Raw genomic sequence first — 27434 nt, forward strand, 5'->3', positions numbered from 1 at the left:
GAGAGAGGCAGGCACGGACCGATCGCCAGTAGCCTCCCGGCGGGACCTCGCGTTCTGCGCACCCCGAGCAGCGCCCCCAGCCGGAGCCGCGCCGGGCAAGCCGGCGAGGGAGCGGGGCTGATTGGCGGCCGCCGGCGGCCGGGGGAGGGGGCGCCGCGCGGGGCCATGGCAGGCTCGGAGGCGTCCTAGCCCGAGCCCGAGCCTGAGCCGAGCCCGAGCTGCCGCCACAGCCGCCTCTCCGCGCCCGCTCTCCCGTCGCCGCCGCGCCCCCTGCGGGAGATGGAACAGAGGAAACGGCTCGGTGCCCCCGGATACCTGCCGCCGTTGTTGCTGCACGCCCTGCTGCTCTTCGTTGCCGACGGTGAGCGCGGGAACTTTGCTGCCGCTGGGGGCTCGGGGGTCCTTGCCGGGGCCGCCAGAGCCAGCCTGCCCTTGTCGCCGAGGAGGAGGAGGAAGAGAAGGGGAAGGCTTCACAGTCTCCAGCAATCCCGGTGTGCAGCCCGGGCCCGGCGGGGTAGGGGGTGGAGAGAGGCGAAGGGTCGCCGCATCGCTGGCGCCCGCGCCCGGGTCGTTCGGAGCCGGACAGGGGCTCCAACTGCGGACAGGCGGCTTGCGGGGTGCCGGGAGCTGGCGCGCCCCAGCCTGGCTCTGGTAGTGCGGCCAGGCGCGGGGAAGAAGCTTAAGCCGCCCCTGCTGCCCCTCGCGATCTGGAGGGAAGCAGCCTGCAGCGGTAGCCGGTTTCCCCTGCGGCCCGGCAGCTGCTCGACCGAACTTTGCCAGCGCCTGGGCCACACGAGTAGCTGGGGGGTGGGAAGCACACGGCCAAGCGAGCCGGGGACCGACCGTCTCGCCTGGGGTTGCCCCAGGCCTCCGCCCCACAGCTGGTCACGCCTCTCTCTTCCCCCGCCCCCAGCTACATTTACTGAAGTCCCCAAAGATGTGACAGTACGGGAGGGAGACGACATCGAAATGCCCTGCGCGTTCCGGGCTAGCGGAGCCACCTCGTATTCGCTGGAGATTCAGTGGTGGTACCTCAAGGAGCCGCCCCGGGAGCTGCTGCACGAGCTGGCGCTTAGCGTGCCCGGCGCCCGGAGCAAGGTAACCGGCCGCCCACGCGGCGCCAGTGCTCATCCGGCTCGTGTCGGGCGGCTGGGGTAACCCGGGCGAGGAAGGCAGGGCGCCGCCCTGTGGTGCAACCCATTTCCTACCCTCCCCATGCCCACAGCACCTTCAACAGCCGCATTTGTTACCCCCAGATCCCGTTAATTCACTTCCTTCGCCAGAAACCTCCCCGAACTCCACGCCTAGCCCCTAAGAAGCCGCACCTCATCTAGTTCGCCTGCTCTTGCTGGCTGCGGGCCCAGAGGCTGATGGGTGCTGGGTGTTGAAAGAAGACCCCTTGCTGGGGCCGGGCTTTCCCTGCCCTCTGCCACTTTGAGGTCCCCAGGGCACAGGGGAAGGAGTTAAGCTCCTCTGGGCTGCGTTCCAGAGGCCGGCAGAGCACGGTGTACAGGTTACCTCCAGCTCCCGCAGGATCAGAGGGACTTCCCACACTGCCCATCTGCCTCTTAAACCACAGTCTCTAGCACTGGCGCTCTCTCTCTCTCTCTCTCTCTCTCTCTCTCTCTCTCTCTCTCTCTCTCACACACACACACACACACACACACACACACCACCTACCTACCCTCTACCCAGAGTCCCACCCTTAGTTACTGCTCACGTCTCCCACTGGGTCCTGTCCAGACACACCGGCCCCTCCATCCAGCTTTTCAAGGGGTTTAGAGAAACACGACAGGGAATGAGGATGCTCCTCCGGAGGGAAATTGGCCTTTCTTCCCACCGGGTGGCAATCCAGCCTCCCCTCTTTGGCAGGCAGGTGTGCTAGGGCAGCCCCTCCTTGGCCGGGCGCCATGCTAGCTGCAAGCCCTGCTTCCTTCGGGGTTAAACTGAAAATCCTGATGTCCTTCGTGCCCTCAGCTGTGGCTACCTTCCGAGCGGTTTCGAGTCCCAGCCCGCCTGCGGAGGATCCTCTTGCAGGAGGCTCATCTGAGTTCCCTGAGCCTGAAGGCCGACAGCCTAATATCTCTCTCTCCCTCTTTGCATTTTAGGTAACAAATAAGGATGCAACTAAAATCAGCGTAAGTGTGGAGCCCAGCGCGGGCCGCGGGAGACCCCTTCTGGCCGCTTTGCGCCCCGCAGCTTCCTCCCTTTTAGAAAGGCTCAGCGGCTGTGCGGTGTAGGGCCGGCTGCTTGGCGTGTCGAGGCGCCATCTGTCACCGGTAGCGGATAGGGTTCTCTTTCGTGTAAATCAAGGGTTCCAGGCCTGAATCTCCTTCCTCCTCTGTACATTCACCTGTAAAACTCTCCTTCAGTCTCCTTGCCCTAGCCGCGACCGGTGCTCAGGCTTGTGGCCCCCAGTCGTGCCCCGCACACACCCGGCGCCCAGGCGGCGCCCTCCGCTGCAGCCGTCTCCTCCGCCTGGGTTGCGGGTCTCGGTGCCGGGTGTTGTGGGCTGGCTTGGGGAGTTGTGGTAGGGGGAGGAGTCTTGCCAGTGTTGGGGAGGAGACGTGCCCAAGCTTTCCCAGCTGGAGCGTGGAAGTATCAGGGCCTGGAGACGACCAGGTCTTATGCTCGGTTCAGAGGTGATGGTTCTCTGGAGCTCGGTGAGGGCTACAGAGCTGTTGCTCCCCGGCGTCTCCACCAGGCCGCAGGGAGATGAGCTTTGTCCGGAGCTTCATGCTGCTGCGGAGAGGCAAGTTCATAAGTAGCAGGGACTGAGCGGGTCCCGCAGCAGCCTCTGCATCACCTGCCTCCTTGGGAGGGCGGAGGGTTAGCTGAGAAGGGCTGGATCCGGGAGCAGGTATATATGCGCACTCTGAGGGCAAGGCGGCTTTCCTACGGACACCACCCCGGTCCACCGGATTCTAGAATTAAGGAACGTTAGTGCGAGTAGATGTGGAGGACCGGACGTAACGCCATGCCTCACAGTGGATGCAGGGCCGAGCCTGAGGTTTCTCCAAGGTGCCAGAGGGAGGAAGAAGGGGTGGGTTCTGCGGCTCTGAAGGGAAAGTTATGGGAAGACGCGAAGGTAGGTTTGTATGAGCAGTGGGTGCAACCTGAGGCACTCCTTTAAGATATGGGGCAGCTGGAGACTCGATGCAATGGGCAGGGCCACCGAGGGTCCACTCAGAGTTGGGAGCTCCATACCACTGGGGAGCCACGGGGGTGAAGGAAACCTGAATCGTGATGATGGGCAGAGCCGGGTCTGAGAGGTGTTGGGGTGCTGTGGCCTGGGGGCGCCCTGCGGGGCTGGGCACAGCTGCACTACGCTGGCCAGGAGCGCGGATTGCGGGCCTGCCCATCCCGGCCTCTGACCCCAGCCCCCGCTCTCTTGCAGACCGTGCGCGTCCAGGGCAATGACATCTCGCACCGGCTGCGGCTGTCGGCCGTGCGGCGTCAGGACGAGGGCGTCTACGAGTGCCGCGTGTCGGACTATGGCGACGGCGACACGCAGGAACACAAGGCCCAGGCGCTGCTGCGCGTGCTCTCGCGCTTCGCGCCGCCCAACATGCAGGCCGCCGAAGCCGTGTCCCACATTCAGAGCGGCGGCCCGCGTCGCCACGGTCCCGCCAGCGCCGCCAGTGCCAACAACGTCGGCGCCGCGGGCCGCGCCACCTCGGAGCCCGGCCATGGCGACAAGAGCCCGCCTCCCGGGAGCCCTACCGCCGCCCCGGGTCCCGGAGTCCCCGAGGCCGCCGCCAACTCCGCGGCCCACGCAGCAGCCGCCACCACCGTCGCGGCCGCGACCGCTGCTTCGTCAGCGTCGCCGCCACCCCGTGAGGCGGTCCTTCTGCGCCAGAGGCACGGCTCCGGTAAGGGCGGCGCCGAGAGGGCGCGCTCGCGCGGGGGTGGCTCTCGCCGGAGGGGCGGTCCAGCTCGGGTCGTTTGCGGATGCACAGTCGTTGGTGGTTCATCTGGGTGCGCCCGGGAGTGTTTTCCGCAGCCTCGCTTCTGCGCTCTTGCTGCTGTTTTCCTGTCTTCACTGTTGGCAGCTTGGAGCATTCAGGACGTGTGTTTATGAGTGTGCGGGCTGCCCAGCCGGCGCCTTCCCGCTACACACGGGCTGGAGGGAGGGGAGCCCTCCTTGCGTTGGGAGAACTGAACCCCCGCGAGCTGCACTCCGACGGCGGTGGGCCTGCTTTTCTCCTGGAACCCTTAGCGCCTAAAGGGTGGGCACTAGCACCCAGTCTAGAGTGAGAGGAGGTGGTTACAACTCAGGTCTTGTAAGTCCGGCTGCTGCCTGACTGGACTGAACAGACAGACTTTGTTCAAACCAACACGGGTGGCCTGGCTGTGTAGGCTCTGCTCTCCTTGGCTACCTCCAGGCGTTTCCTAGACACAAGCTCTGCTATAAATCGCCACTCCAGTCTGCTTTAGGCCCTCGTGGTGGGGGGTTGGGGGTGAGGATGGAGCCCTACTATTGTTAGAAGGGCACCCAGAGGTTAAGGCCTGCTCTCCTGGGAGCTGAGAGGGTTGGGGGCAGGGGAAGGGAGTGGTGGTGAGATGGGAGTCAGAGAACAGAGAGTAAGGACAATGGACTGACTGCAGAGCAGGCAGCTCTGGAGAAGGAGGGGCTGCTTAGCAGTGGTGGGGTTTTATGGAGGGTGCAAGGGCCTACTTCCCAATGTGCCCTTCCTCCCAAGGCATCCCCCTCTCCAACTCAAAGATGGGGCCTCAGAGATGAGCTCAGCCCCAGTGCTCACTCTCTGTGTCTGACTTTAGGCTCATCACTCCCTCTCAGTCTTGTGTGATGCATAGTCCCATAGAGAGCATCTCTACTGTCCTTGTGTCACTGGGAGGCTGGGCTCTGGGACAGTCGTATATAAACCTACTGGGGGGCGGGGAGCACACTGTCATGCCCTACTCTCATGGTTCTTAAAGTGCAGACCACCTGCCACCAGCATCAGCACTTTATAAGGATGCAGGCTCCTGGGCTCTCCTGCTGAATCCGAGGAGACAGGCATCCTAGCCTCCCTCCCTGGCTGATTCTTAAGCCTTCAAGCAGTTCAGACCCTGCCAGTTGTCTTCCACATCAGTTCAGTTGTTTCTCACTAAGTTATACTCCCTGTGGGAGCTTCTCCATGTGGCTCAGACTGCTGGCTACATCTGGAAGCCTCGTCCCTCTTAGGCTCCACATGGCTACCCACAAGACCTTCCCCCAGACTGTGGGGGAAGGTGGGTCAGCTGGGAACCTGTGGAGGTCCTCTCCCCAAACTCCCCCACCTGTCTTGGAGCTTTCCCCCATATTAATTTAAGATAATACCAGTTGCTGTGCAAAACCTCAAAATGCCAGAGGCTTAACACAATTCAAATGTATTATTTCTGGTTTACATCACTGGGAGGGGGAGGGGTGGGAGGAGTGGCTCTGTTCCATGCAGTCATTCAGGGACTCAGGCTGACAGAAACTCTACCATCTTTAAGAGGCGGCTTCCAAGCTCACTCTGGGCATCAACATACAGCCCACAAACAAGGGAAAAGAGAATGGAAGCAGCCCTTCGTAACCCAGTTCCCTGAGCAAACCAGGCCCTGGGGCTCTAAGGCACACATTGCATGTGATGAATTGACTTCTTTCTTATGCATTTAGAATGGATCTAGTTATCTGTCATTCTTGTAAGACTGAGAAAATGGCCACTCAGATCATTTTGGTAGGGCTTAATTCTCTCAAGAGAAAAGCTGATATGGAGAACGGCAAAGGAAGTTTTTAAAGGCCAGGCCTAGAAGTGGTAAATGTTAATTCCACCCTCATCCATTGGCCAGAACTCAGTCAGATTGTTCAACAGATGCAAGGCAGGCTAGAAAATGTCCTTGGCTTGGCAACTGTTATCCAGCCTCATCTCTTCAGGGTGGAAGAAGAGCCTGAATCACGGGGTACGTAGCCACCTCTGACTAGCACACAGTACGTATACTGGAAAAGCGCTTACTCACTTGCAGGGTGACTGGCTTAGTTGATGAAGAAAACACCCTTCTGCCCCGTCCCCTTGGGCACTAGCAAGTAAACATGTGTGTCTTGAGCTGGAATATTCCTCTGGGATATCCCATAGACCATGAGTAGAGCGGCAAAGCAGAGGATTTGGGAGGCCAGAAGCCCAGATATGCGTTCTGGCTCCTTCATTTACTGGCTGTGTGACTTTAGGCAAGTGGCTTACCATCTCTGAAAGTACTTCTTTCAGAAATACTTTAGTAATCCCTGACCTCAGAGGGAACTCAGAATGGAAATTGCTGTATAAGGTTCATTGTTATCACCAAGGCCATTATCTGCTCTGGCCAAAGAGGAGAGGTTGAGGGAGATGAAGCTGAGTGGCTGGTGGTTGGCAAGCTGTGGAGGGCCTTGAATGCTGAGTGGAGCAACAGGGATCATTAAAGCCTTTGGTCAAGGACACGCTATGTGAAAAGAGATCATTCCTGCTTGAATCTCCCTTGCCCCCTGGCCAGAGCTTGACCCCCTGAGCCTAACCAAGGCTGACCTGACTGTGCCTGCCATGGCTGGTCAGATGTCCAGTCTCTGGGCTCGACCACAAGGAGGCTCCACGGTAACTCATCACTATAGCAGGAACCCAGCCATGGAAGGTGGCATGGACAGTGCCCTTCTTTCTGGAAGGTCCTCAGGTTAGCCCAGTTCTGATGGCACCTGCCAGCCACAGGACAGCATATTAATGCCCACACGGATAAGGGCAGCAGCCCAGGCAGGGGACTCCTCTGCCCTCCCTGGAGTGGGAAGGAGTGTTCATTTCCCTCCAGAAAGCACAGCCAGCTGGGCTCCCACCAGGGCTGACAGGGCAGCGCAACTACGATAGGGGTATGGTGGCCCCCAAGGTCTCTGTTGCCCCAAAACCATTGCTAGCTCCTGAACAGGCCAGTAACCATGCAGACATATCTCAGAAAGAACCCCAAATTTCTCTCCACCTCCAGTTTGGAAGGCCAGTAAGGTGGGGCCTTCAGCTGGAAGACCAAAAGGCTTGTAACCTCCACTCTCCAGGTGAGCTCTTGGGAGAATCATTGTGTTGTGGGCCCCTCTGTGTCCCACTCTGGGCATGGAGAAGTGGATTAGAGGACTTCTAATCCACAAACATACCTGAATGGCTTGATCCCAAGGAGGGACCCATACCATCTTAAGTGCCCCATCTCACCTCACCACTCAAGGCTGCCAAGCCTGTGAGCTGTGGACGGAATGAAGACTGCAGACTGTGTTATGAGTCACAGCATTAGTAACCTTTCTATAGGGCTGTGTTGTTGAGCAGCGCTTGGGCCTCCCGAGCCTCCCTGGGATGCAGCAGGCCAGCCAGTCACTCAGAGCCACCACCAACGTGAGTCAGAAAGGGAGCTCGAGGCGGTGACCTCAGGCTTGCTCCCTCCCCCCGACTGTCCCCACTCTCCTCATCCCACTCTCAGTTCTTGGCAGCTTGGAGGGGAGGGGACGAGGAAGGACTATTGCCACTTGGTTACCAGGCAAGGGTGTTTGCAGAGTATAGCAGTGAGGATGCTGGCAAAGCAGATGGCACACTCAAGCAGAGTCATGGAGGAGAGGCCGTGAGAGTATTTTTTAAAGGTGTGAACAAGGTTAGGACAGCTAAGGATGAGAACTTGTCCCCGGGGCTAGTAGCACTGAGAGCCACTGGCCTAAAAGGGCCTGAAAGAGGCAAGGGGAGGGAGCGATTAGCAGAACCAGAGAGGTTAGCTGGACGGAGAGGCCTCCCTGAAAGGGCTGAGGCCTTGGGAGAGGGACACAGCCGACCCACAGTAGCCCAGCAAGAACCTCGCTCTTCTCCTGCCCTCCAGTTCCCTGTCAGGGCCTCCCATTGGCCAAACCTTCCTGGGCACGGAGGGTAAGGGTACCAGGTGATGCAGGCTCTACAGGCCAGCTTCCAGGGGCTCAAAGCAGAGTGGAGAAAGCCGACGGGTGGATCTGGAGGGACAAAGGGAATAACTCAGCTCTCAAGGGAGGAAGATGAATTCTGCCCCACCCCAACTCCAAGACAAACCCAGAGCTGAGTTTCTAATTAAAGAGGTCACATAAGGCCTGGGTTGAGTGGATACACTAGCTGTTTCAGATTGGCAACCTCAGAGATGGTCCCAGCCCGCCTCCCCAGACAGTCACCTGTTAAGCAATTGCTCCTGGGAGAAAGTCAGAAGCCCCAGACAACACTGTGTTGCTGTGTTTTTTAAGCAAGCCTCTTTACTAATGCTAGGAAAGGGATGAGGGTACTTACTCAGAACTTCATACTTTAGCTACTGCACAGCCAGGCCAGAAAAGCCTTCCTATGCTCCATACATGCCCAATGTAGCCAAATACATATTTGCACTAAAAGTTTATGTGAAAAACTCTTTCATTTCACATCTCATTTGTCAAAAGATATTTTGATATTTGTGCTTAAAAATAACATGGGCTAGATTAGCACAGCAGAGCCAGCAGAGGAGATTGGGCTCCTTCTTAGCCATGTTCATAAATCTGACTCCTAATTAATCTGAACACTGAAAATATTTCATGAACACTTTGTTGCTGGCTGCCAATTCCAGGAAAAAAAAGAAAGAAAGAAAGAAATAGAGGGAAAGAAAGAGAGAAAACAAAATGGTATCTCCCAGATAAACCCTTCTAGCTGGAAAGTTGCCACAGTGAAGCCAAGTGTGACCTTAATAGAATACAGTTTGCAACTGAAATGGCTTGTATGTTGGCAAGAGGTTCCCCTCTGCAGGGACCTGGGGATCAGCTCTGTGGTGTGTGAACCTCTAATTAGCCTTGGAGCTCCGGCTTCGAGAAGAGCCACCATGGCCCCTACAGAAAACCAGCTGGATGTGGCAAACTGCTGCCTGGTGCCCACACAGAGAACCGGCTCTCAATATTTCAATTAATAATGAGAGAAAGACAACCAAGGCCATAGGTGTGGTGGCTTTAGAGAAACTGTTACTGCTGGGAGCCATCAAGAGGAGCATCCTTGGGTGTGGCCATGGCAACCGTAAACCATGACCGAAGGGGACTGTGGATAAGGTGAAGGCACTTACTCTCGACCCATGCCCCTGGTGGATAACAAAGCTGGCGGAAACAATGCCAGCGTGACCAGGGAGAATCTCCAACTAGGCCAGCAAGCCAGGCGACAGTCACCTGGTCTTCCCATCTCCCTAGGCCCACAAGGACCTGAAAACCATCACCTTAAATAAACAATCCACTCTTCCCTCAAGCTCTGATGTGACTCAAGGATCATAATTAAAGAGAAAATAAATGTGGCAAAAGTTGTCCCAGAGAAGAGAAAGTGAGGCTCTCTGAGCATCCTGAGAGAGAAAATTAAAGGATTTCATAAAGGAAATGGCTGAGCCTCACAGCTGACAGGAGGCACCCACATCAGTGGCAAACGTGTGTGATTATCAACTACATGGCATCCCCTCCCTCATCAGCCAGTCCCATGGTTGCCATGAGCAGGAACCAGTGATGGCAGCCACAGACTCAGCTCAGGGCATCAAGGGCACCCATGGAACTCCAGGACAAAGCTGTCTGTGTCAGTGGAAGTCCTGAGGGACGATAGCCCCAATCCAGCTGAGGCAATCAGAGGAGGCCTCCTGTAGGCAGTGTGTGATTTCAGGCTTGAAAGGAGCTCCTGGGGCTTTGTCCTCCTGCTTAGGTCAGTCGTGGGGAAGTTTCTGGGGGCCTCTCTTTTCCTCCCCACCCTGTGGCCCATGGATTGAGAAAGTCACACCAAATGGAAGGGCCTTTGTGCATCACCGAGCAGTGAGTCGGCTCACTGTGCAGCTGTTCTCTCAGCATCAGGGAGACCCCAAATTAAGGATGGAACAGCTGCACTAAGGATTGTAATAATGATAAATATTACTTGCCTTTCACTGAGTACTTAGTGTATGCCACGCACACGTCTCACTGATGTCCCCCCTTTCTGCAGTTCCCCATGACTCTTTCTGCACCACTTCATCCAACAGTCCCCTCCCCAGAGCCCAGACCCTTTCCTCAGCCAGGGTGGCAGCCCCACGGGAAGGGCGGAGAGCCAGGCTTTCTAAATGTCACTGGGAACCGAACCCACCAAGGAGCTTCTCATTAAATATGCCAGGCACACATTTTAAAAGCTCTGAATATTAAGGATTCCCCAAGCATCCATGGGAATAAATGAGGTCAAGAGCTTTTGTAATATGATATTGATTACTTCTGCCCCATGTGGACAGAGGCAAGGGCTTGGCTGTGGGCTAAACTTCTAGGCTTTACGGCAGATGCCGACTTGGTTTTAAGACACCTTTGCAGCACAAGAAAAAAAAAAAGCATCATCTTTTCTATTCCCCCATGCTTTGCTGACTGTTACTAGGCATCTCTTGGAAACTCCAAAGCAGTGAGAAGCTTCACTTTGTCTTAGGTAAGGGCTGCAGGAGAGTTTAGATTACAAGCAAACAGGCCAAGCACCTGCAACTACTGATCCCTACCTTTTCCTATGAAGAATGGCAAACCTCCTCCCCTGGGATGTAGCTTCTGGGGGAAACAGCCTGCTTGTTGGTGGTTTTGGTGTTCTCAGGGAAGGTGTGCTATAAATACAACATGGATTACCCAGTTCGGCCTCCTCTGGGTTAGGGTTTAGCTGCCATTGAACAGAGAGCCGTGCAAGCAGCTGCAAGGGGTGCTGAGCAGCAGCGAGGGTGTGAGGCCGGCCGGGACCTTACTCGGGCCTCCTCTCACGCCACGCCCTCCATGAGACAGCCCTTGAGAGGCAGGCCGTGTGAAGCCTTGTCCCTGCATCGGCAATCCTGGGTGAGGCTATTTCTGGAAAGTACTGGTTGTTCCATTCCATCGTTACCATCCCCCAGGCTGAAATATCAAAGCTACTCTGGACTGGCTTCTGGTCTTTGTGGTTCAAGGAGAATGTTTTGGGGGGCCCACCATTCACCCACTCAACCACGCCCTCGGGCTCGGCTCCGTCCATCTCAGAAGTGACCACCCTTCCAGAGGGCTACTCATGTGTGAAGGCCAGCTGTGAACAGAGCACCTCCCGAGTGCACCCAGCTGGACACCCAGCACTGTTAAGGGGGGAGACCGTGGTCAGTCAGGGCCTAGACAAGGTCTCTTAAAGGAGCCACCCATTATGGTGGAAAAAACAAAACAAACCTGAGAGAGGCTGACAAGAGTTCAGGAGAAAGTGTTACCACTTTTCCAACCGCTTAATTCTTCCTCTGCATTTCACACATTCAGCTAGCTGTTCAGCTAGCTGGCTAGTAGGCAAGCCAGGGTTTGAAGGCCAACCCATCTCCCTATTTCTGGGACTTACAGAGCTCCAGCCACCCAGAAGTCACAGTACATGCCTCATTCTCTCACCCTTCGTAAGTACTATGCTTCTCATTTTCCACGTGAGTCCAGCTGCTTGCATTCGAATCCTGATCCAACGCTTCTTGCCTCCCACGTGCAAGTTCTCACGTCCGTTATCATCTGGATGGCACCAGTGCCCCATGCCAGAAGGCGAGGGGCAGGATCAGAGGAGGTAATCCACAGAAAGAGTGGAGCTTAGCACAGGGCCTGGCACCTAGAAAATGCTCAGTAGATGCTGATTCTTATTATCAGCATTATTCGTGGGAATGGCACTGACTGTCCAGGGTCATTTCATGAGGCCTGAGGGCTGGCCTGGGGGCTCCGATCTTGAGACTTCGCTCTGAGACGAGTCTCCCTCCATGCACTGTACATGTCATGGGGCTAAAGGTGAGGAGAGGAGCTGATGGAGCTTCAGAACAGAAAATGTCCTCAGATTGCCAGTGGCTCAGTGAGGTGCTATTTTTGTCCTTTCTCTCTCCGTGCCATTTGGAGGGGGGAGGAAAGGAAATGGGGATGATGCCACGTCCTCATCCTTGTCTGGTTGCGGCTATTTTGCATGAGTCAGGAGCTCCTTGGTGAGCAAGGACAGGTTCACTATGGTTCCTCGTGTCCCACCTGCACATTGCACCATCACATCTGTGCACCTGGCCCCCTAGTGATGGTCAAGCAGCCAAAGAGCCTCCAGGGCTGGCCTAAGTGGAGAGGAGGTGCCCAGGGTCCTCCTCACTGGGACGAGATGGAGCCACTTGTGTGGGGAGGCCGGGTGCCCCGCAGGGATGGGCGTGTCAAGTGACGGGGCTCGGGCCACTGTTGCAGGCTCAAGCCTGCACTGTCTTCCACGTGCTCTGGCATTTTGTCTTTCATATCCATACCTTCCTGGATCCCTTCGCTGTGGCTCACAGCCTGATGACTGCCAATAAAGGTGCTGCTTGGCACCCAGGGACCAATGGGGAGAGGGTAGGATGAAGAGCGGGCTGCATGCAGAACCAGGAGGCCAGGACCCCTTCAGGCCCCACATGAGCCTCCCTCCCACGCAGCACTGCAGGCTCATCAAGAAGGAGGTCTGCCTGCTTTTAACCGATGCATAGAGCCAAAGATCCAGAGCCCCTCCCTCTCCTGCCCCCCACCACCGCCCCCACCCTTCGGCTCTCCTCAGGAAGGTCTCTGTTTTCGTTAAGCCAGGAAAGCCCAGCTGCAATGTCAGTCCCGGTACAGTGACTCTTATTACAATTGATTATCACACAAATGCCGCTTAGCCCAGAGAAAAGATCCTTAATAAACCCCCGGGGAGATGGAGCTGACATAGTTCCACGGCTCATTCTGAGCTGGGGTAGGGGTTCCTAGCTAACTATATCTGGTCTGGCTAGGGCCAAGGGGTGGGGGCTGCCCAAGGCATCAGGTAGAGCCCACCTCTGCCTCAGGGAGGAGCTGATGGCCCAACAGTGGTGGCCAGACTGAGCAGCAGGTACTCTGAGAATGAACTCAGGGCTCAGCTGGGACACAAAAGGGGCTCAGAAAAGGTGCAGCCAGGGTGGGTTGGTAGTGGGGGATCACTCCACAGAGGGAGGAAGTCTTCCTGACCCTGCAGCCCAAGGGGTCTCATCCAACCTGAGCACTCAGAAGGGCCCCACTGCTCTCTTAGGCCCCCAACGTTTCCCTCCTGTCCTGGAGTCAGTGCCTGACTGAGCACCCCATCCAGACTGATGCCTTGGGAAGGCAGGCCCAATTCTTTCTCATGTCCGTATCCCTACCACCCCACATTCACATCCACTGGGCCTGGCACTGGTTTGTTCAATCATTCATTTACTCGTTCATTCAGAAAATGTCCATTGAGCATCTTATGTGCAAGAAATATGCTAGGCACTGAGAACACAATGTGAAAAAGACCAACAAGGTCCTGGGAGTCAGAAGACGGAGAGACAGACATTGATCAAACAGTCACATAGCAAGTAAAAATTTGCAGCTGTTGCTGGCACTCTAAATGAGGGACCCATGGGCTATGGGAACTAAGAATAGGGGGACGTGACCCAGTCAGGAAAGGGTCCCTGAGGGAATGACACTTAAGCCATAATCTGGGAGATGATTAAGAGTTGGCTTGAGAAAGAGAGAGAGTAGGGCCTTCCAGGAAGAGGGGACAGCATGTGCAAAGATCCTGTGGCAAGGCCTGACGAAGAGTTACTATGGCTAAGGCAGAGAGAGCAAGAAGGGTTGCAGGGGGAAATTAAAGTCAAGAGTAGTTCGGGGGTCAAACCCCATGGAGATGGAGGCTTTGGCTTTTGGCAATGGATGGGGAGCAAGTGGCTGGCAGGGCATGATGCTTTTTGAAATGACACCCTAGCTGCAGTTGTGGAGAATGGAGAGGTAGGAGCAGAGTGGATGTGGGGAGACCACTTTAGAGCCAGTGATCCAGCCAAGAGATGGCAGGGCTTGGACTAAACGTTTGGATGGCTGAGTGACGGGATGGATGGATGGATAGCAAAACAAGTATCTGATGAGTGAGTGAAGGGAAGGATGTGTGACTGGATGACTGAGGTTGGGGGTGGGTGGGAGGAAGGATGAATGGACATGTGGATGGGTGGATGGATGGAAGGAATGTGTGGGAAAAGGGTGTGACTGGGTGGATGGATGGGTAAATGGGGGATAGAAAGAAGGATGAGTGGATATGTGCATGAAACACGGATGGGAAGTTGAGTGCATGCGGCATGCAAGATGGGCCTTGCAGGAGGAGTGGGGCTGGGGCTGCAGACGCGCCTAGGGCTCACATTTCCCGCACCTGCACCCTGCACACTCAGTCCACGTCCTCCAGGAATGGGAGGCCACAAGGAGAAAGGTCCCAGGTGGTGGCATGGCACAGACTGGCTAGGCCCAGAATTTCATGCCAGGTCATGCTTCTGCCTGCCGTCCCAGGCCACAGAAAGGATGGGTAGAGCAAGGGGACACAGCCAGTCCCCAGCCTGCCCCAGGTCCCCGAATCCCTCAATCTTCAGAAGGTACCTCTGTCACACGCTGGTGAGGGGCAGGAGCAGGGGACCCCTCCTTCTGCTGGACACCGGGCACTCTGGTGGATGTAGCCTGGCCAAGACTTGATGATTATTGGCCATGTAAAAGTTAATATAGATATATTTTTTCAAGCATTTAAAAAATCATATCTCCAGGTGGGCAGATGAATAACTGTAGTCATGTTAAAGACTAATGTAACAAAAAATACACAAGGCAATAATTCATAATGCATTCTATTCTACAGAGTCATATTTTAATGCGTGACATATCCTGGGCAGCTCCTCTGTGCTAATTTTATTTAATGAGCACACGTTATAGAATTTTCAGAGCACTATCCCTGGGTAATTAAAATGTGTTAACCTTTTCAGTTAAATTGTGTTTCCGAAGAAAAGTCCTCAGTGTGAAACAGAAAGAAATATCCAGGTGTCACCGAGGTGGAAGCTAGAGGAAGGAACTGCTGTTGTGTCCTTGCTGTGCTGGCCTCAGGGACCTGCAGCCCTTCTCCCCTAGCCTTGGGCTTCCAGTCTGTCATTCCTGCTTTTTTCTTGGCCAGGCCCAGCTCCACCGAGTGGGACAAGGGAGTCTGAGGCCTGGACCCACGCAGAGAGAAGGCTTCACTGAGCAGGCATTAATTGAGTGTTCACTGTTTGCCTGACCTGGGGAATTTGGGGCACACTCTGCCTCGAGGGACATAAAGGCTATGGAGGGGACAAGTGGGATTTAAACAGGGCTGCAATGCCCCAAAGAGGGGAAGGGACCACTCACTTGAAGCCCTGACAGGTCTCCCTTTCCCCATCTGTGTAATGGGCACACCAGCACTCCAGCATCTACAAGTCCATGAGTTTTAGGTCTGGAAGGGGCCCTGGAGAATCTCTAATGAGTGGTTCCCAAACTTTGTTCCTTGGAACCCTGGGCCCCCAGCCCTACCTCCAGCTTCAACCAGAGCAGTTCTGCCTCTATTTTTTTTGGGGGGGGCCTGTTGTGTGGGTATTTTTCCACACCGCCCGGCATATGGGATCTTAATTCCTCAACCAGGGATTGAGCCCACACCCCCTGCACTGGAAGCACAGAGTCTTAATCACTGGACCGCCAGGGAAGTTCCCCCTCTAATGGTTTTAAATATTGGGGTTCCATGCAGCATTTAGCTTGAAAAAGGAGTTCCACTGTTTTTTTTTGTTTTTTTGTTTTTTTTCCGGTACGTGGGCCTCTCACTGCTGTGGCCTCTCCCGTTGCGGAGCACAGGCTCCAGACGCGCAGGCTCAGCGGCCATGGCTCATGGGCCCAGCCGCTCTGCAGCATGTGGGATCTTCCCGGGCTGGGGCACGAACCCGTGTCCCCTGCATCGGCAGGCGGACTCTCAACCACTGTGCTACCAGGGAAGCCCCAGGAGTTCTACTGCTTTAAAAGATTTTAAAACACCTGATTTACACCAAATATTTATATATATATATATATATATATATATATACACATACATGCATATAGATAAATATATAAATTATACAAAATTATACAAATATAATTATACAAAATATACAAATACATTTTTATGTAATTTTTTTCTCCTAAGGGAAAAATTTGAAGTGGTTTATAAAGCTGCACGTGGCATAATAGAACAAAAATTATTTAATGAGCAAATTGGAATAAAGGGAAAATGGTGAAATTCATTTGAGAAAAGGTAGACAAAGAGATGTGTGCACACAGTCTTGGGCAGTTGAAAGGTCAGATAGCGATGGGCCTCCAGCCCCAGTGTGTATTTGAAGATACAGCTTGTGTTTAAGATGACAAACATGAAACATTTGGCTGATGCCTGGCGCACATCATGCCTGCTTAGACTGCTGGGGGAGTCTAAGAAAGACTCCCATTCATTCGTTCAACAAACACTTTGTGAGCACTGCAGGTGTGGGCAGAGTACTAGGTGATGATGGGTTTACCCACTGGCAGAGGAGACAGGAGTCGAAAGGTAAGCCGCAGTGGCTGCCCAAACACAGCCCAGCATAAATGTGACTTGCTCCAGAGCCCATGGGACAAAGGGAGCCTCCAGCAGGGCCAAAGAGGACGTGGTGTCTGAGGGAGCCCAATGGAGGGGAGAGGCAGGTGGTGAATAAGAGGACAGTGGGTAAGCAGTGTGGAAGGATGCTGGACCCGGAAGGGAGAAGTAAGGGTGCAGGGGATGCTGAGGAGGGACCCAGTGAGGAATTAGGTCATCAGCCTAGATGAAGCCTGTAGGGGTTTGGCGGGGTGGGGGTATGATGTGTACTTGGCATTTGAAAAGGGCACTCTGGCCTCTGGCTAAGCAGTTGCCTGGCTAGTTGGGTTAGTGGCTGTGGAGAAGCCAGTCAGGAGTACTGCGCTGCCCACCTGAGCGCTGATGTGGTAAGAGGGAGGGTTAGAGGACCAGGGCAGGGGTGGGCCTGGGGCAATGTGGGTCGGTGGGGGTGGTGAGAAGCCGACAGATTAAGAGCTGTCTTGGAGGTCACCTTGTGGGTGTCTCTGGGCTGAGCCTCGGAGGATGGGTGGGCTCTGGGCAGGAGGGAATGGGAAAGGGCTATCAGCACCAACAAAGGCCTGGGGGGCACGAAAGTGAGGGCACATGTGGCCTCTGTGCAGCAGCCCAGTTTGCCTGGAGCTTGGGGCACCTGAGGCAAGTGTGGAGGCAGGTGAGGCAGAACTTTCCCCGAGGGTAGGGTCAGGAAGGCATCCTGGACTTGATTCAAAAATACCAGGGAGTAAACTAGAGATAACTCCTCTACTGCCTACCAGCTGTGCAACCTTAGGCAAGTCACTTTACCTCTCTGTCTCACCTGTGGAAGGGCATAGTGGTTCCTACCTCCCAAAGCCTCCTGAGAGGGTTAAAAGAAAGAATTCTCTTGGCACCAAGAACCACAGGCCTATTTGCATCCCGCAGCCTCAAAGTTTAAAGAATATGAATGGGCAGGTGGGAGATCCTTCCCTGAAGACGAGGCTCAGAACTGAGAGAGACACCCCACACCATCCCTGCCTGGGAAGTACCCTGATACTATGGTCAGGGCTGCCCCTGGCCCTGCAGACACCAGCCGCCTAACTGTAGGGAAAGGCCTGTGAACCATTTTCATTAAGTGACACAATTAAAGGATCATCTGGGGCAAGACTTCATTTCAAAGGAATTAAGAAGCTGGAAAGGAGCTAGCAACAAAGCTGACCACATTAAAAAGCCATTATAAATATTAAAATACAAAAAAAAAATCTCATTCCCATGCTCTCTCCCTTAGAAGCAGCCTGGAGCTGTGGTCTAGCTGAGGCACTGTGGGAAGAAGAGTTCTGGCTCTTCATCCCTGAGAGTTGGTGTGTGTGGTAGTTAGGTATGTGGACAGAAGCCAGATTGTCTGGGTTCATGTTGCAAATCTGCCATTTATTTTAGTGTGGCCTTGGTAGTGCTGCTAGATTTAGCAAATAAAACTATAGGACACCCGGTTAAATTTGAATTTCAGATAAACAGTCAATAGCGTTTTAGTATAAATATGTCCCATGCAATATTTGGGATTAACATATACTTAAATTATCAGTTGTTTATCTGAAATTCAAATTTAACTGGGCATCCTGTATTTTATCTATCAACCCTAGGCTTTGGGCAAGTCAGTTTACCTCTCTGGATCTCAGTTTTCACATCTGTAAAATAGGGATAAAATAGTAATTCCTGCAGTAAAGAGAATGGGATTTCAAGTAACATGCTTGCCACAGTGCCTGGCCCTATCAGGAGCTAGTCAGGTTTGCTATCATTATCCTGAAAGTGCTTGGCTTGGTCTACTTGAGCCTTGGATGTGGGTGGGGCTGCTTGCTGGGGGCAGAGGAGGGGAGGGGGCCTGGGGCCAGCCCTCTGGCATGTGTGCTTCCACCATGGCTGGAGAGGTAGGATATGTGAGGAAGCCGTTTATGGGGCTGGGGGAGAAGGGGACACGGGCAAGGGCCACATGAACACAGACATTCATTTGTGCCAAGCCCTCCGTGTCTGGGTGCTCAGAGAGGGCTGCCTGGAGGAGGCGCACTTGTTCCAGGCTTGAGGTACAGGTCAGACCCAGACAGAGGAAAAGGAGGACTCAGTGGTTCTGCAGGGTGAGCCTGGAGTGCACTCGAGGTGCTGGCAGGGAACAGTGGATCAGAGCGCAGGACTGGTGGCAGAGGAGCAGTGGGGGTGAGGTTGCTGGGGAGGATTACGAAGCAGCCCCAGCTGTGGCACTGACATGGTAGCACTTTCTCCTGAGGGCAGAGATAACCCACTGAAGGTTTGCCCCTTAAGGATAGTTATCGAGGTGCGTCAGAAGGTGGGAGATAGGCACGGGGTGTCAGTTGAGGCAGGAAAACACTTTAAGAGGTCACTGCTGCACTGGGGCCATGGCAGGGGAGAGGGTACAGTGAGGCGTGGCTAAAATAGGCGCGACCCCTGTGTCTGCCCCCTTTCAGCCCGGGAGCACTCAGGCTCCTCCCACTGCCCAGACAAGGAGGCTGCCCTGTGGGCATCACTCCCAGTAGACATGCTGTCACCCACCAGGAGGACAGCTTGTTCTCAAACCCAGGAGCCAGCTGCCTAAGGCTGGGGTAGGACAGGCCAGCAGAGCAGGGTCAACACAGGACTGAGGGACCCACATCTCATCCCTTCTCTTGCATCTCCACATCCCACACTTCCAATTTCCTTTAAAACCCAAGGCCATTTGTTGCTCCTAGTTTCTGCCCTAGTTACCAGCGCACATTAATCTTATGGCAGAAATTAATTCTGTCTAATTCCGTTAGTGCTTGATTATTCCTTGCTGACTCCCTTTGAATAAATATCCATGAAGAGGCTTAAATTAAAACATCAACAATGGAAGTAGCCTCTTGCAAGGTGGCATCTTCCCACCCAGCTGTGGCTGGGCCACCTGGCCTAACCAGCACAGCATCCAGGGGACGGCAGAGAGCCAGAGTAGGATGGGTGCAGGTGGCCATCAGGAAGCCAGGAATGTCAGGGCAAGGAGGGCTAGCTCCCCGTCATCACACAGTGGTGTAGGGATGAAGTCGGCTGAAAGCCAGGCCCCCTGGATCCCACACCAGAGCTGGCTCAGAGGTTGCAAACTCAGTCAGCCACAAAGGGCCAAGTGTGGGGGATGGAGGTGAGTGAGGCGGGTTGGGAAGGGAAGCCCGACTGCACAGGGGGCCAGGGAGGTAACTGGCAGCCTCCCTGTGCCCAGCTGGGGGTCAGGAGAGAGCAGTGAGAAGGAGATTCCTGCAGAGAAGACAGCTGCTTGTCGTGTAGCTTGGTGACTAAGCAGACCCAGAGCTGCTGTGTCTTGGGCCTTTCCAGTAGACATTCGGATCTGTGCTTTTAGGTAGAAGTCTCCCACATTTTACATGTTGGATTATAATTTACAATTTTTAGAGCTCTGTGTGCACCAAGTCAGACCCTTCTGCAGTCCAGATTGAATCCTCAAGTGGCGACTTGGTGCCTTTCTCTTGCCCCTGGGCTCTGTGACCTTACGCATCTCCCCTGCAGATAACGGCATGGTGCTTAACCATAGCCAAGATGACTCCTAAGAGCTCTCTCTGTTCTACTCCACAAGCCCCTGCAAACGCACAGAGAGACTCCTTGTACCCTGGCCCCAGGAAGCTCCAAGGGGAGCCTTCCTCTTTGGCTGGGCTTGGCCACCACCACACTCACAGTGTGGGTCCAGGATGGAGCTGGGTCAGGGCTGGGGGTGCAGGGCCAGTGATGGGAACAGGGTGTAAGAGCTGGTCTGTTCCCAGCTGCCCCAGGCAGACAAACCGTGGTCTCCATGGTAAGTGGATGTCCAAGTCCACCCCATAAAGGCCAGCCAAGCTCAGACTGTTGCCGCTTGGGAGGTGGCCATCTTCTCTCATTCTCAGATGGCAGCAAAGGGGGAAAGGAATAGAGTCCAACATCCACGCTGAAAGAACCTCATCTAGGGCACTCCACTTGGTTTTCTAGCATTTTTAGCCAAAAAGCCCTTATTCAAAAGACATGTCATGACAGCACAAAATGCTGAATGGACATAAGTGGGCTTGCTCTTCTTGACACAGAGGAGGGATCTGTCCTCCAGACCCTCATAATAGTCCTGATGTTAGGAAATCCATGCTAACCGGTGGAGTGGCTTTGTCCACTGAGACTGGGCTAGTTCTTTTCTGGCTACCTGTACTCAACATGGGAATATCCTAGAGCAGCGCTGGAGGGGACAAGGGCAAACCCACAGAGTGAACCTCCAAATTTGCTTAGGTCACAAGAGCAGAATCAGCCTGTGAGCCATTCTTGCATGTAGAACCAAACCTCAGATGTGTCTTAGTTTTAATTACTCTTCTCAAACCTGAAATCAATTTTTAGTTTTTAAGCTATAGCTAAAACAAACAAAACAAAAAAATACAGGCTTTGAGCAACACCAGACTCTGAGGGGCACTGTTTTCAAACTCCTGACCCAGAGTGGCCCCTCGGCTGCAGCTCCCAGGCCTGCAGTGGGGAAGCGGAGAGGTTACAGCTCTCTCCTATCCACAGTCTGCATGACAGGTGCTGCAGACCACAGCCGGGACAGAGTTACCCTTGAGACCAAGAGAACCATCCATGATCCTAGAAGCGTGGGCTGGGCAGGTGGAGGGAGGGCAGTGTCTGTCCTGGCTAGCCATCCCCACTGGTCAGCTGGGGAGCAGCCCACCATGATCCTGATGCCTGCAGAGTGGGAGTGGTCCCCTCAGTGCCCCCAGGCCTGTAGGAGTCCAGGCCAGAGTGGGTGTGTCCAACTACCACCTCTGCATCCCCCCAGGAACCAGACTCACAGGCTTGGCCTCCAGACAATGTGGGCAAAGTGAGGATCCCAGAGGGTGGCTGGAGCCAAGCCTCCTCCTTCACTTTCATCACTAGGTGATAAATGGCCCCAGAGGTTCCCTGTTGTTTTCTAACATGGTCTTTGGAGTTTTGCCATTGCTGGGTAAATAGAGAAGCAGGATATTCCAGTGGACGCTGCTTGGACTGGCGCCTTTGCTGTGCCCATGGGTCTGGGTGAGCCCACATTTTGGGGAGCTCCTTTTAAATGGCTCTGCCGTGAGTCTTCTCCCACTCACCATCCACATGATAAAAGTTAATATTCACAGAGCAGCTTTGATTTCTTTAAGAATGCTTAACAACATGGTGATATTTGTTTCATATAAAGAGTGAATCAGCTACTACTCCATCAGGTGCTTCCCTTACCTCTCAAGCAGCCTGATTTTCCAGCTTAACCGTGACATAAGCAAGCTTCTGCGTGTTGTAGAGCTGCCCCCAGTACTCCTTAGGGAAGGAGGCAATAGATATATTGTTAGCAACCAGTCATCACAGCAGCCTCCATGTCCTTAGGAACACCAGGAACACAGACCTCTCCATACCGCCTGATAAAAGAGGCCAAGATAGGAGGTCCTGCCTCAACTGAGGAGCCAAAGGCACCCTCCTGGCCCCTGCCCTGGAGGGTCGAGGTGAGCCCTGGACAGCAGTGGGCAGTCCTAGCTTGCTCCAAGAAACAGTGAGAACAGGGACGAGGGCAGCAGATGCTGAGGGGTGGGGGGAACAGCCAGGTGCTAGACAATTGTCACTGGCCCTCCAAGTGGATAGTATGTGCGGAGGGGGACAGTGGGCTGCCAGACTCCTGCATGCTAACCCATTCTGATGTGAAGACCCCTCTTCCTCCAGGAGCAGCCTGGAAGCCTGTCTTCCTTGGTCTGTCCTGGCTCATTTGGGTATCCGATGAGTGATGTAGCAAGAGGTTCCAAAACCTGAGTCCTCCTTTGCCCTGAGGTCCAGGCATGCCGGTCGGTCTTGAAAACAAATGCTTGCGGAGATAGTTTCCCCTGCTTATTCTATCTTGGAAAATGTTTCTCTTAAAAGGAGGACAACCCTCAAAAGTGGTTCTTCTCCCACACTTTTCAGAAAAGGAACTGTGTTGCCTGTTTCATTGACATTTTATTCACTTCCAGGCTGTTTGAGGCCCTTTTGTTTACATGATTGTATCTATCAATGAGCTTTTGTTGTGTAACACAAGACCTAAACCTTGGTGGCTTTGGTGTGACACCACAGTCATCTGTTTAGGTCATGATTCTGTGGGTCAGCTGGGTGTTTCTCCTGCTGGTGTCTGTCAGGCTCATTCATGCATCTGTGGTCATCTGCCCTTTCATTTGGGGGCTGGTTGGTCTAGAGGGACCTCTGCTAGGATATCTCCTAGCTCTTATACTGCAGCAAGCCAGCCCAGTCTTCTTCACATGGCAGTGGGTTCCAAGAGCCACAGAGAAAGGGGAAGCCTCAGTGCACTTTTCAAGCCTTTGCTTGTTTCACATTTGAAACTATTCATTGGCCAAAGCAAGTCCTGTGGCCAGCCCCAGCGTGAGTGTGTGAGGGCATTATCATAGAGTGTGGACACTGGGGGCAAGTAGCTGAGGGAGGATGGGGCATTTGTAGCCATTTTTCCAGTCTGCCACTGCGATCTTGCTAATCTGGACCCCAACCTGGTGAGACATGCCCTGCACATACTCGTTTCATGGAGCCATGCATATGCACATGCCCATTTTATGGAGTGTGCCACAGGACCCAGAGAGGTGAAGGGTGTTGCCCAGGTCACACAGCAACCTGGCCTGGAAGCTGTCCTGGTGCCAGCCCACTGCCCCACACCACCTCCCTTAGTCCCCTCTATGGCGATGCTGGGTCACAGAGAGAATGAAGTACCACCCAGGAGCCAAACCTAGCTCCCCCCACCCCCAGACATCCACCAGCAGAGACACTGAAGACCCTGGTGTCCACCCTCCCCAGATATTGGCCTCTGGGAGCTACCAGTCCCATCCTCCAAGCCCCGGCTGCTTCCCCCTTGGCCCAGCACAGTGGCAGGCTGGTTGTTTCAATCCAGGGTCTTTTAAAAGTCTTGTGCAATTTTTAAAAATTTTAAATGTGAGTAGGTGAGATTGTAATAGTGGGAAAGACAAGTCAACAGTATTTGGAGGCAAGTTAAAATTTCTCCTCCCTTTTCCTGTGCCCACGGTTCTGCAGTGTTCACCTTGCCTGGCTCGCAGCCCATTTGCCATGCCTCCTGCCCCTGAGTGCCTTGAGGATCTGGAGTTCTATTGCACACATACATCTGCTTTTAAATGCCTCACGTGCTTGTTTCTGTCTCGCTTGCACGGGCCTGAGTGTCAGGGTTTGCAGGAGCAAAAAGATCGGCACCAGGAGATGTGGAAGCCAGTGGGCCCGGTCTGGCCACGTGAGCCCTGTGTGCCCAGGAGCCAGTGCTCTGCCGGCTGCATCCCTGTTTGCATGCATCTGAGCCTCGGTGAATCCACCCAGGCATCTGGCCTTCCATCAACTAGTCTGTCACTGCAGCCATCCTCATCCTTCCCAGAGACACGTGTCAGGGAAGAACAGCAAAAGAAGACCCAGGTCTTTGGAGTAACCACACCATGGTCCTCCCCCGTGACAGATGGCAACAGGCAGGATGTCAACTCGGGCCAAGCTGCACGGAGGGCCAGGAGTGACGACTGTGTGAAAAATTAATACCCCAAGGGAAGGTAGCACGTTTGGATTCTCCTGTCCTTGTGCTTCTCAGTGGGGGCTCAGAACTATGTGCAGAAATGATTGACCTTGGATAAGACAGGCACAGCGGATGGCCTATGCCCTCTTTTATTTCGGATCTTCAAACACAACCCTTGTTTTTTGAAAAGGAACAGATGGAATCCTGGCATCTCAAGCCAGAATGGTCCTGGATCATTGGTCCAACCCCCTCCTTGTACAGAGGGGAGACTGGGGCCCAGGACACAAGAATGACTTGGGATTGAGGGAAACACCTTGGATAGAAAAGACAAATGGCTCTTCCACCTGGAAAGGGGAGGAAGTTGTGGGTTCAGTCCCAGCCTTGTCAGAGAAGCCACAAATCTGGCCGGCCTGGCAGCAGCTCCTGCAGGCGGCTAAGTGGAAGTGGCCACAACCTCTGTACCATCTGCTTGGCACAGGGAAGGGCCTCCTGTGTCTCTCCTCCCAGGTACGGAGCTCCAGCCCAGCTGGCTAGGTGGGGTGAAGGGAGGAGAGGCCTCCATACGTTGCAGGTGAGCAGGGCGGGGCACGGAGGCAGCCCAATTCTATGCAAGTTAGTAGTGATGTCCCCAGGGTTTGGGCAGTACCTGGGGTGTGCACAGTGCTTCTACACCGGCTCCTCTCAGTAACCCTGGAGGGATCATCCCACTCCCAGGTGAGAAGCCTGGAGTTCATGGGTAGGCTTTCGCCCAGTTACACAGGAGGCCTTCCAACCAGATGAAGACCTTATGACAGACAGATGGGGAGCTGAGCAGGCAGCCCAGGTGAGGAGGATGAAGACACGATGTTACCGTCCCAGTCGTGGGCCAGAGGCTTGGGTTAGAGGCCACACTGAAGGAGCAGATGGGAGTGACCTCCCACCAGGACAGTGCTTGGGTCACTCCTGGGGGGCCCTGGCCCACCCACCTCCACCAGCCAGTGATTGCTGAGCGCCCCACTGTGACCCCAAGGGCTGGACTGACTGTTTGTGGAGAGGACTCACGCACAGACATCAGGATGCCTCAAGCGGGATGTTTGTGAATGCAAAACTGTGCAGTTCAGGCAGGAGTTGGAGGGGCTGGAGTTGTGTGCAACCATGGAGTCTCTCTAGAGGAGTGGGGAGCTGGGCCTTAAACACTGAGGCCACTTTGCAGCGTAGTCTTGCGGGTGGGGGTGGAGAGGGAGCATAGTGTCTTCCTATTCAACTAAAATAATGTTTGGGTTTTGGATCTACTATCTAGTGCACGCCCTTGAGGCAGGGGCACCCCTGTGTCTGACCATGGTGAGCTCCTGTGCGGTCGGTAAATAGGAAGAGAGCGCAGAGCAGCTGCGTGCCAGCTGAGTACCAGCTGGGTGCTGACATCAAGAGCCCAGCCGGGGGAGGGTTTATCCTTCCCCGTCTGTGCGTAGACCGCTGGGTTCTGGTGAATCAAGTGTTAACCCTGTGCCTCTCTCGTCCCCTGCAGGCACCGGCCCTAACTACGCCACAGACCCGCTCCTGTCCCTGCTCCTGTTAGCTGTACATAAGTTCCTCCGCCTGCTGGTGGGCCCCTGACAGACTCGCCGTCCTGCACTCCTGAGTGGGCCCTCGTGGCTGCCCAGTCCCTGGGTGAGGACTGCGTCGCCAGATAGTCACAGACAGACTCAGAGAAGCATGACCAAGTCCATGTGGAAAATAAATAAATCATATTTTGGGGGAAGTTACACAAATGTAGACCACCTAAAATAATGCATCTAGTTTCCAAATAAGATGGAGTTTGCACCATGCAGTATGCATGGGATCAATGATTTCTCTATTTTAATGTATTTTTCTTTTCTAAACTTTTCCTCCAAGTCTTCATTTTGCACGAACTGTCGAGCAGTTATCTTTAGGATACTATGTAAAAATGTTGGGTCAAAGCCTTTCTGACAAAGCAAAATATTTTTAGTAGATTATTGTGTTTAGGAAATTTTTAATTTACTTTTTCCTTTGGGGGCTTTTCTCTTTTTTTATTAAAGTAAATTATTTCTTTTGAGACATTTTGATTAAAAAAAAGATACATCTTATCATAATTAAAATTCACTGTCAATAATATTTATTTTTAAATAAAGATTGGAAGCAAGGTCAGACCCTTGTTTATAAACTGTATTGTATAATGCTGAATAACAGTTGAATAAAAAACAACTTTGAAATAACCTTTCTACAGACATGTATGAATGTTAAGCCTTGGTGCCCAAAGCAGCCCGAATGCTGAATGCCGTGACCTCATGGTCTTTGATGCCAGCTGCACGCTCGGCTGGCTGTGGCCCAGCCTGGAGGACAGCTCAGGGCACCTGGCCAAGGCCACACTGAGTAGACCGGAGTGCTTGCCCAGCCTTTGCTAGGCACAGGGAACCTCATGGAACCAGGAGTGAAAGGCACCCCCAGCCTGGGTCCTGAAGGAAAGGAGCTCCTGGGAAGAGGTGTGACATAGATCAAGAACCACTCTTTTCCCTTTTGGCTTAACTCTTTGTGCAAATGCATTTGCCCAGTTAGAGCTTATGCACCCAGGTGTGATTACTGTTGTTGGACTCACTGCTAGTTTGAGGAGAGAATCTGGGGAGAAGGTGGGGCATTCCACACTCTTTCTTTATGCATCCAGAGATTGCTTTGAGCCTCTGAAATGTGTGTGTTTGGGGCAGGTTACACATGTCTTAAAGAAATAGACAAGCCCTGGGGGCTGTTATTCGTCATTCCATGACAAGATCACATTAAATCGCCAGATCCCATGGATTCGTTTAAAACCTAGCCAGTTTTTAAACAAATGTGCTTGTCACTGATGTTGCTCACCAAACATTTCTATCTCTTCACTGGCTGGCACGTGATTAGGACTGTGCTTCTTGGTATCCTGCATGGGATACCAAGAAGGTGGGGCCGTGTCACCAGCTCTGGCCAGCGAGTTGTGAACAGAAGGGGCATGCATGATTTCCAGTCCCAGACATCGGTTTGCTAATGCAAGAAGCATTCTTTTACTCTGATAGGGTGACGGGCAACTTTCAAGACAGTAAATGCTCTGCCAGCCAAGGTCCCAAGTTTCTATGATGGGCAGAGCCTCCTCTGCTGGCCAGCACTGGAAATGCAGCACGATGCGGTATCAACCTTGGCTGTTTCAAGCCACTGAGCTTTGGAGTTGTTTGTTATTGCAGCATAAGCCTAGCCCTACTGATTTGGCAAGGTACTGCCATATTTATTTGAGAGGAGAGAGAAAATAAAAGTAAGTTTGGACAATCCTACATATGCAGAGAGCCCCAGTGTGGAGCTGACATACTGGGATACCTGTGAGAAGACAACCTTGGGCCAGCTGTTTCTGGTGGCTACATTAAGCTGTTTCACATTTCATTTATATTGATCAGCACCAGTTGAGCTGTAAATGTAATCATTTTGTCTGGCGGGTAGTGATTCTGTCCAGAAGGATCATCTCTGTTTATAGTTAACTCAATACTGCAGCGGGCTGTCATGTTAAATACAGGCCCTCTGTGCTTACAAAGAAAAAGGAACTTCCTGGAGGCCAGGTTGAATGGAAGCAATGT

General features: G+C 53.7%; 1 protein-coding gene across 1 annotated transcript; it reads left to right on the forward strand.

Annotated features, from left to right (window-relative positions):
• Window positions 1-279: 279 nt before the first annotated feature.
• VSTM2B (V-set and transmembrane domain containing 2B) lies at window positions 280-25440 on the forward strand (the record flags this gene model as incomplete). Its single annotated transcript, XM_079723592.1, has 5 exons — window positions 280-361; window positions 914-1098; window positions 2109-2138; window positions 3398-3872; window positions 25352-25440. The coding sequence occupies 5 exons, from the start codon at window positions 280-282 to the stop codon at window positions 25438-25440; spliced, it is 861 nt and encodes a 286-aa protein (XP_079579718.1).
• Between the last annotated feature and the right edge of the window lie 1994 nt (window positions 25441-27434).

Source organism: Hyperoodon ampullatus (assembly GCF_949752795.1).
Source record: "Hyperoodon ampullatus genome assembly, chromosome: 18".
NCBI classification, from domain to species: Eukaryota; Metazoa; Chordata; class Mammalia; order Artiodactyla; family Ziphiidae; genus Hyperoodon; species Hyperoodon ampullatus.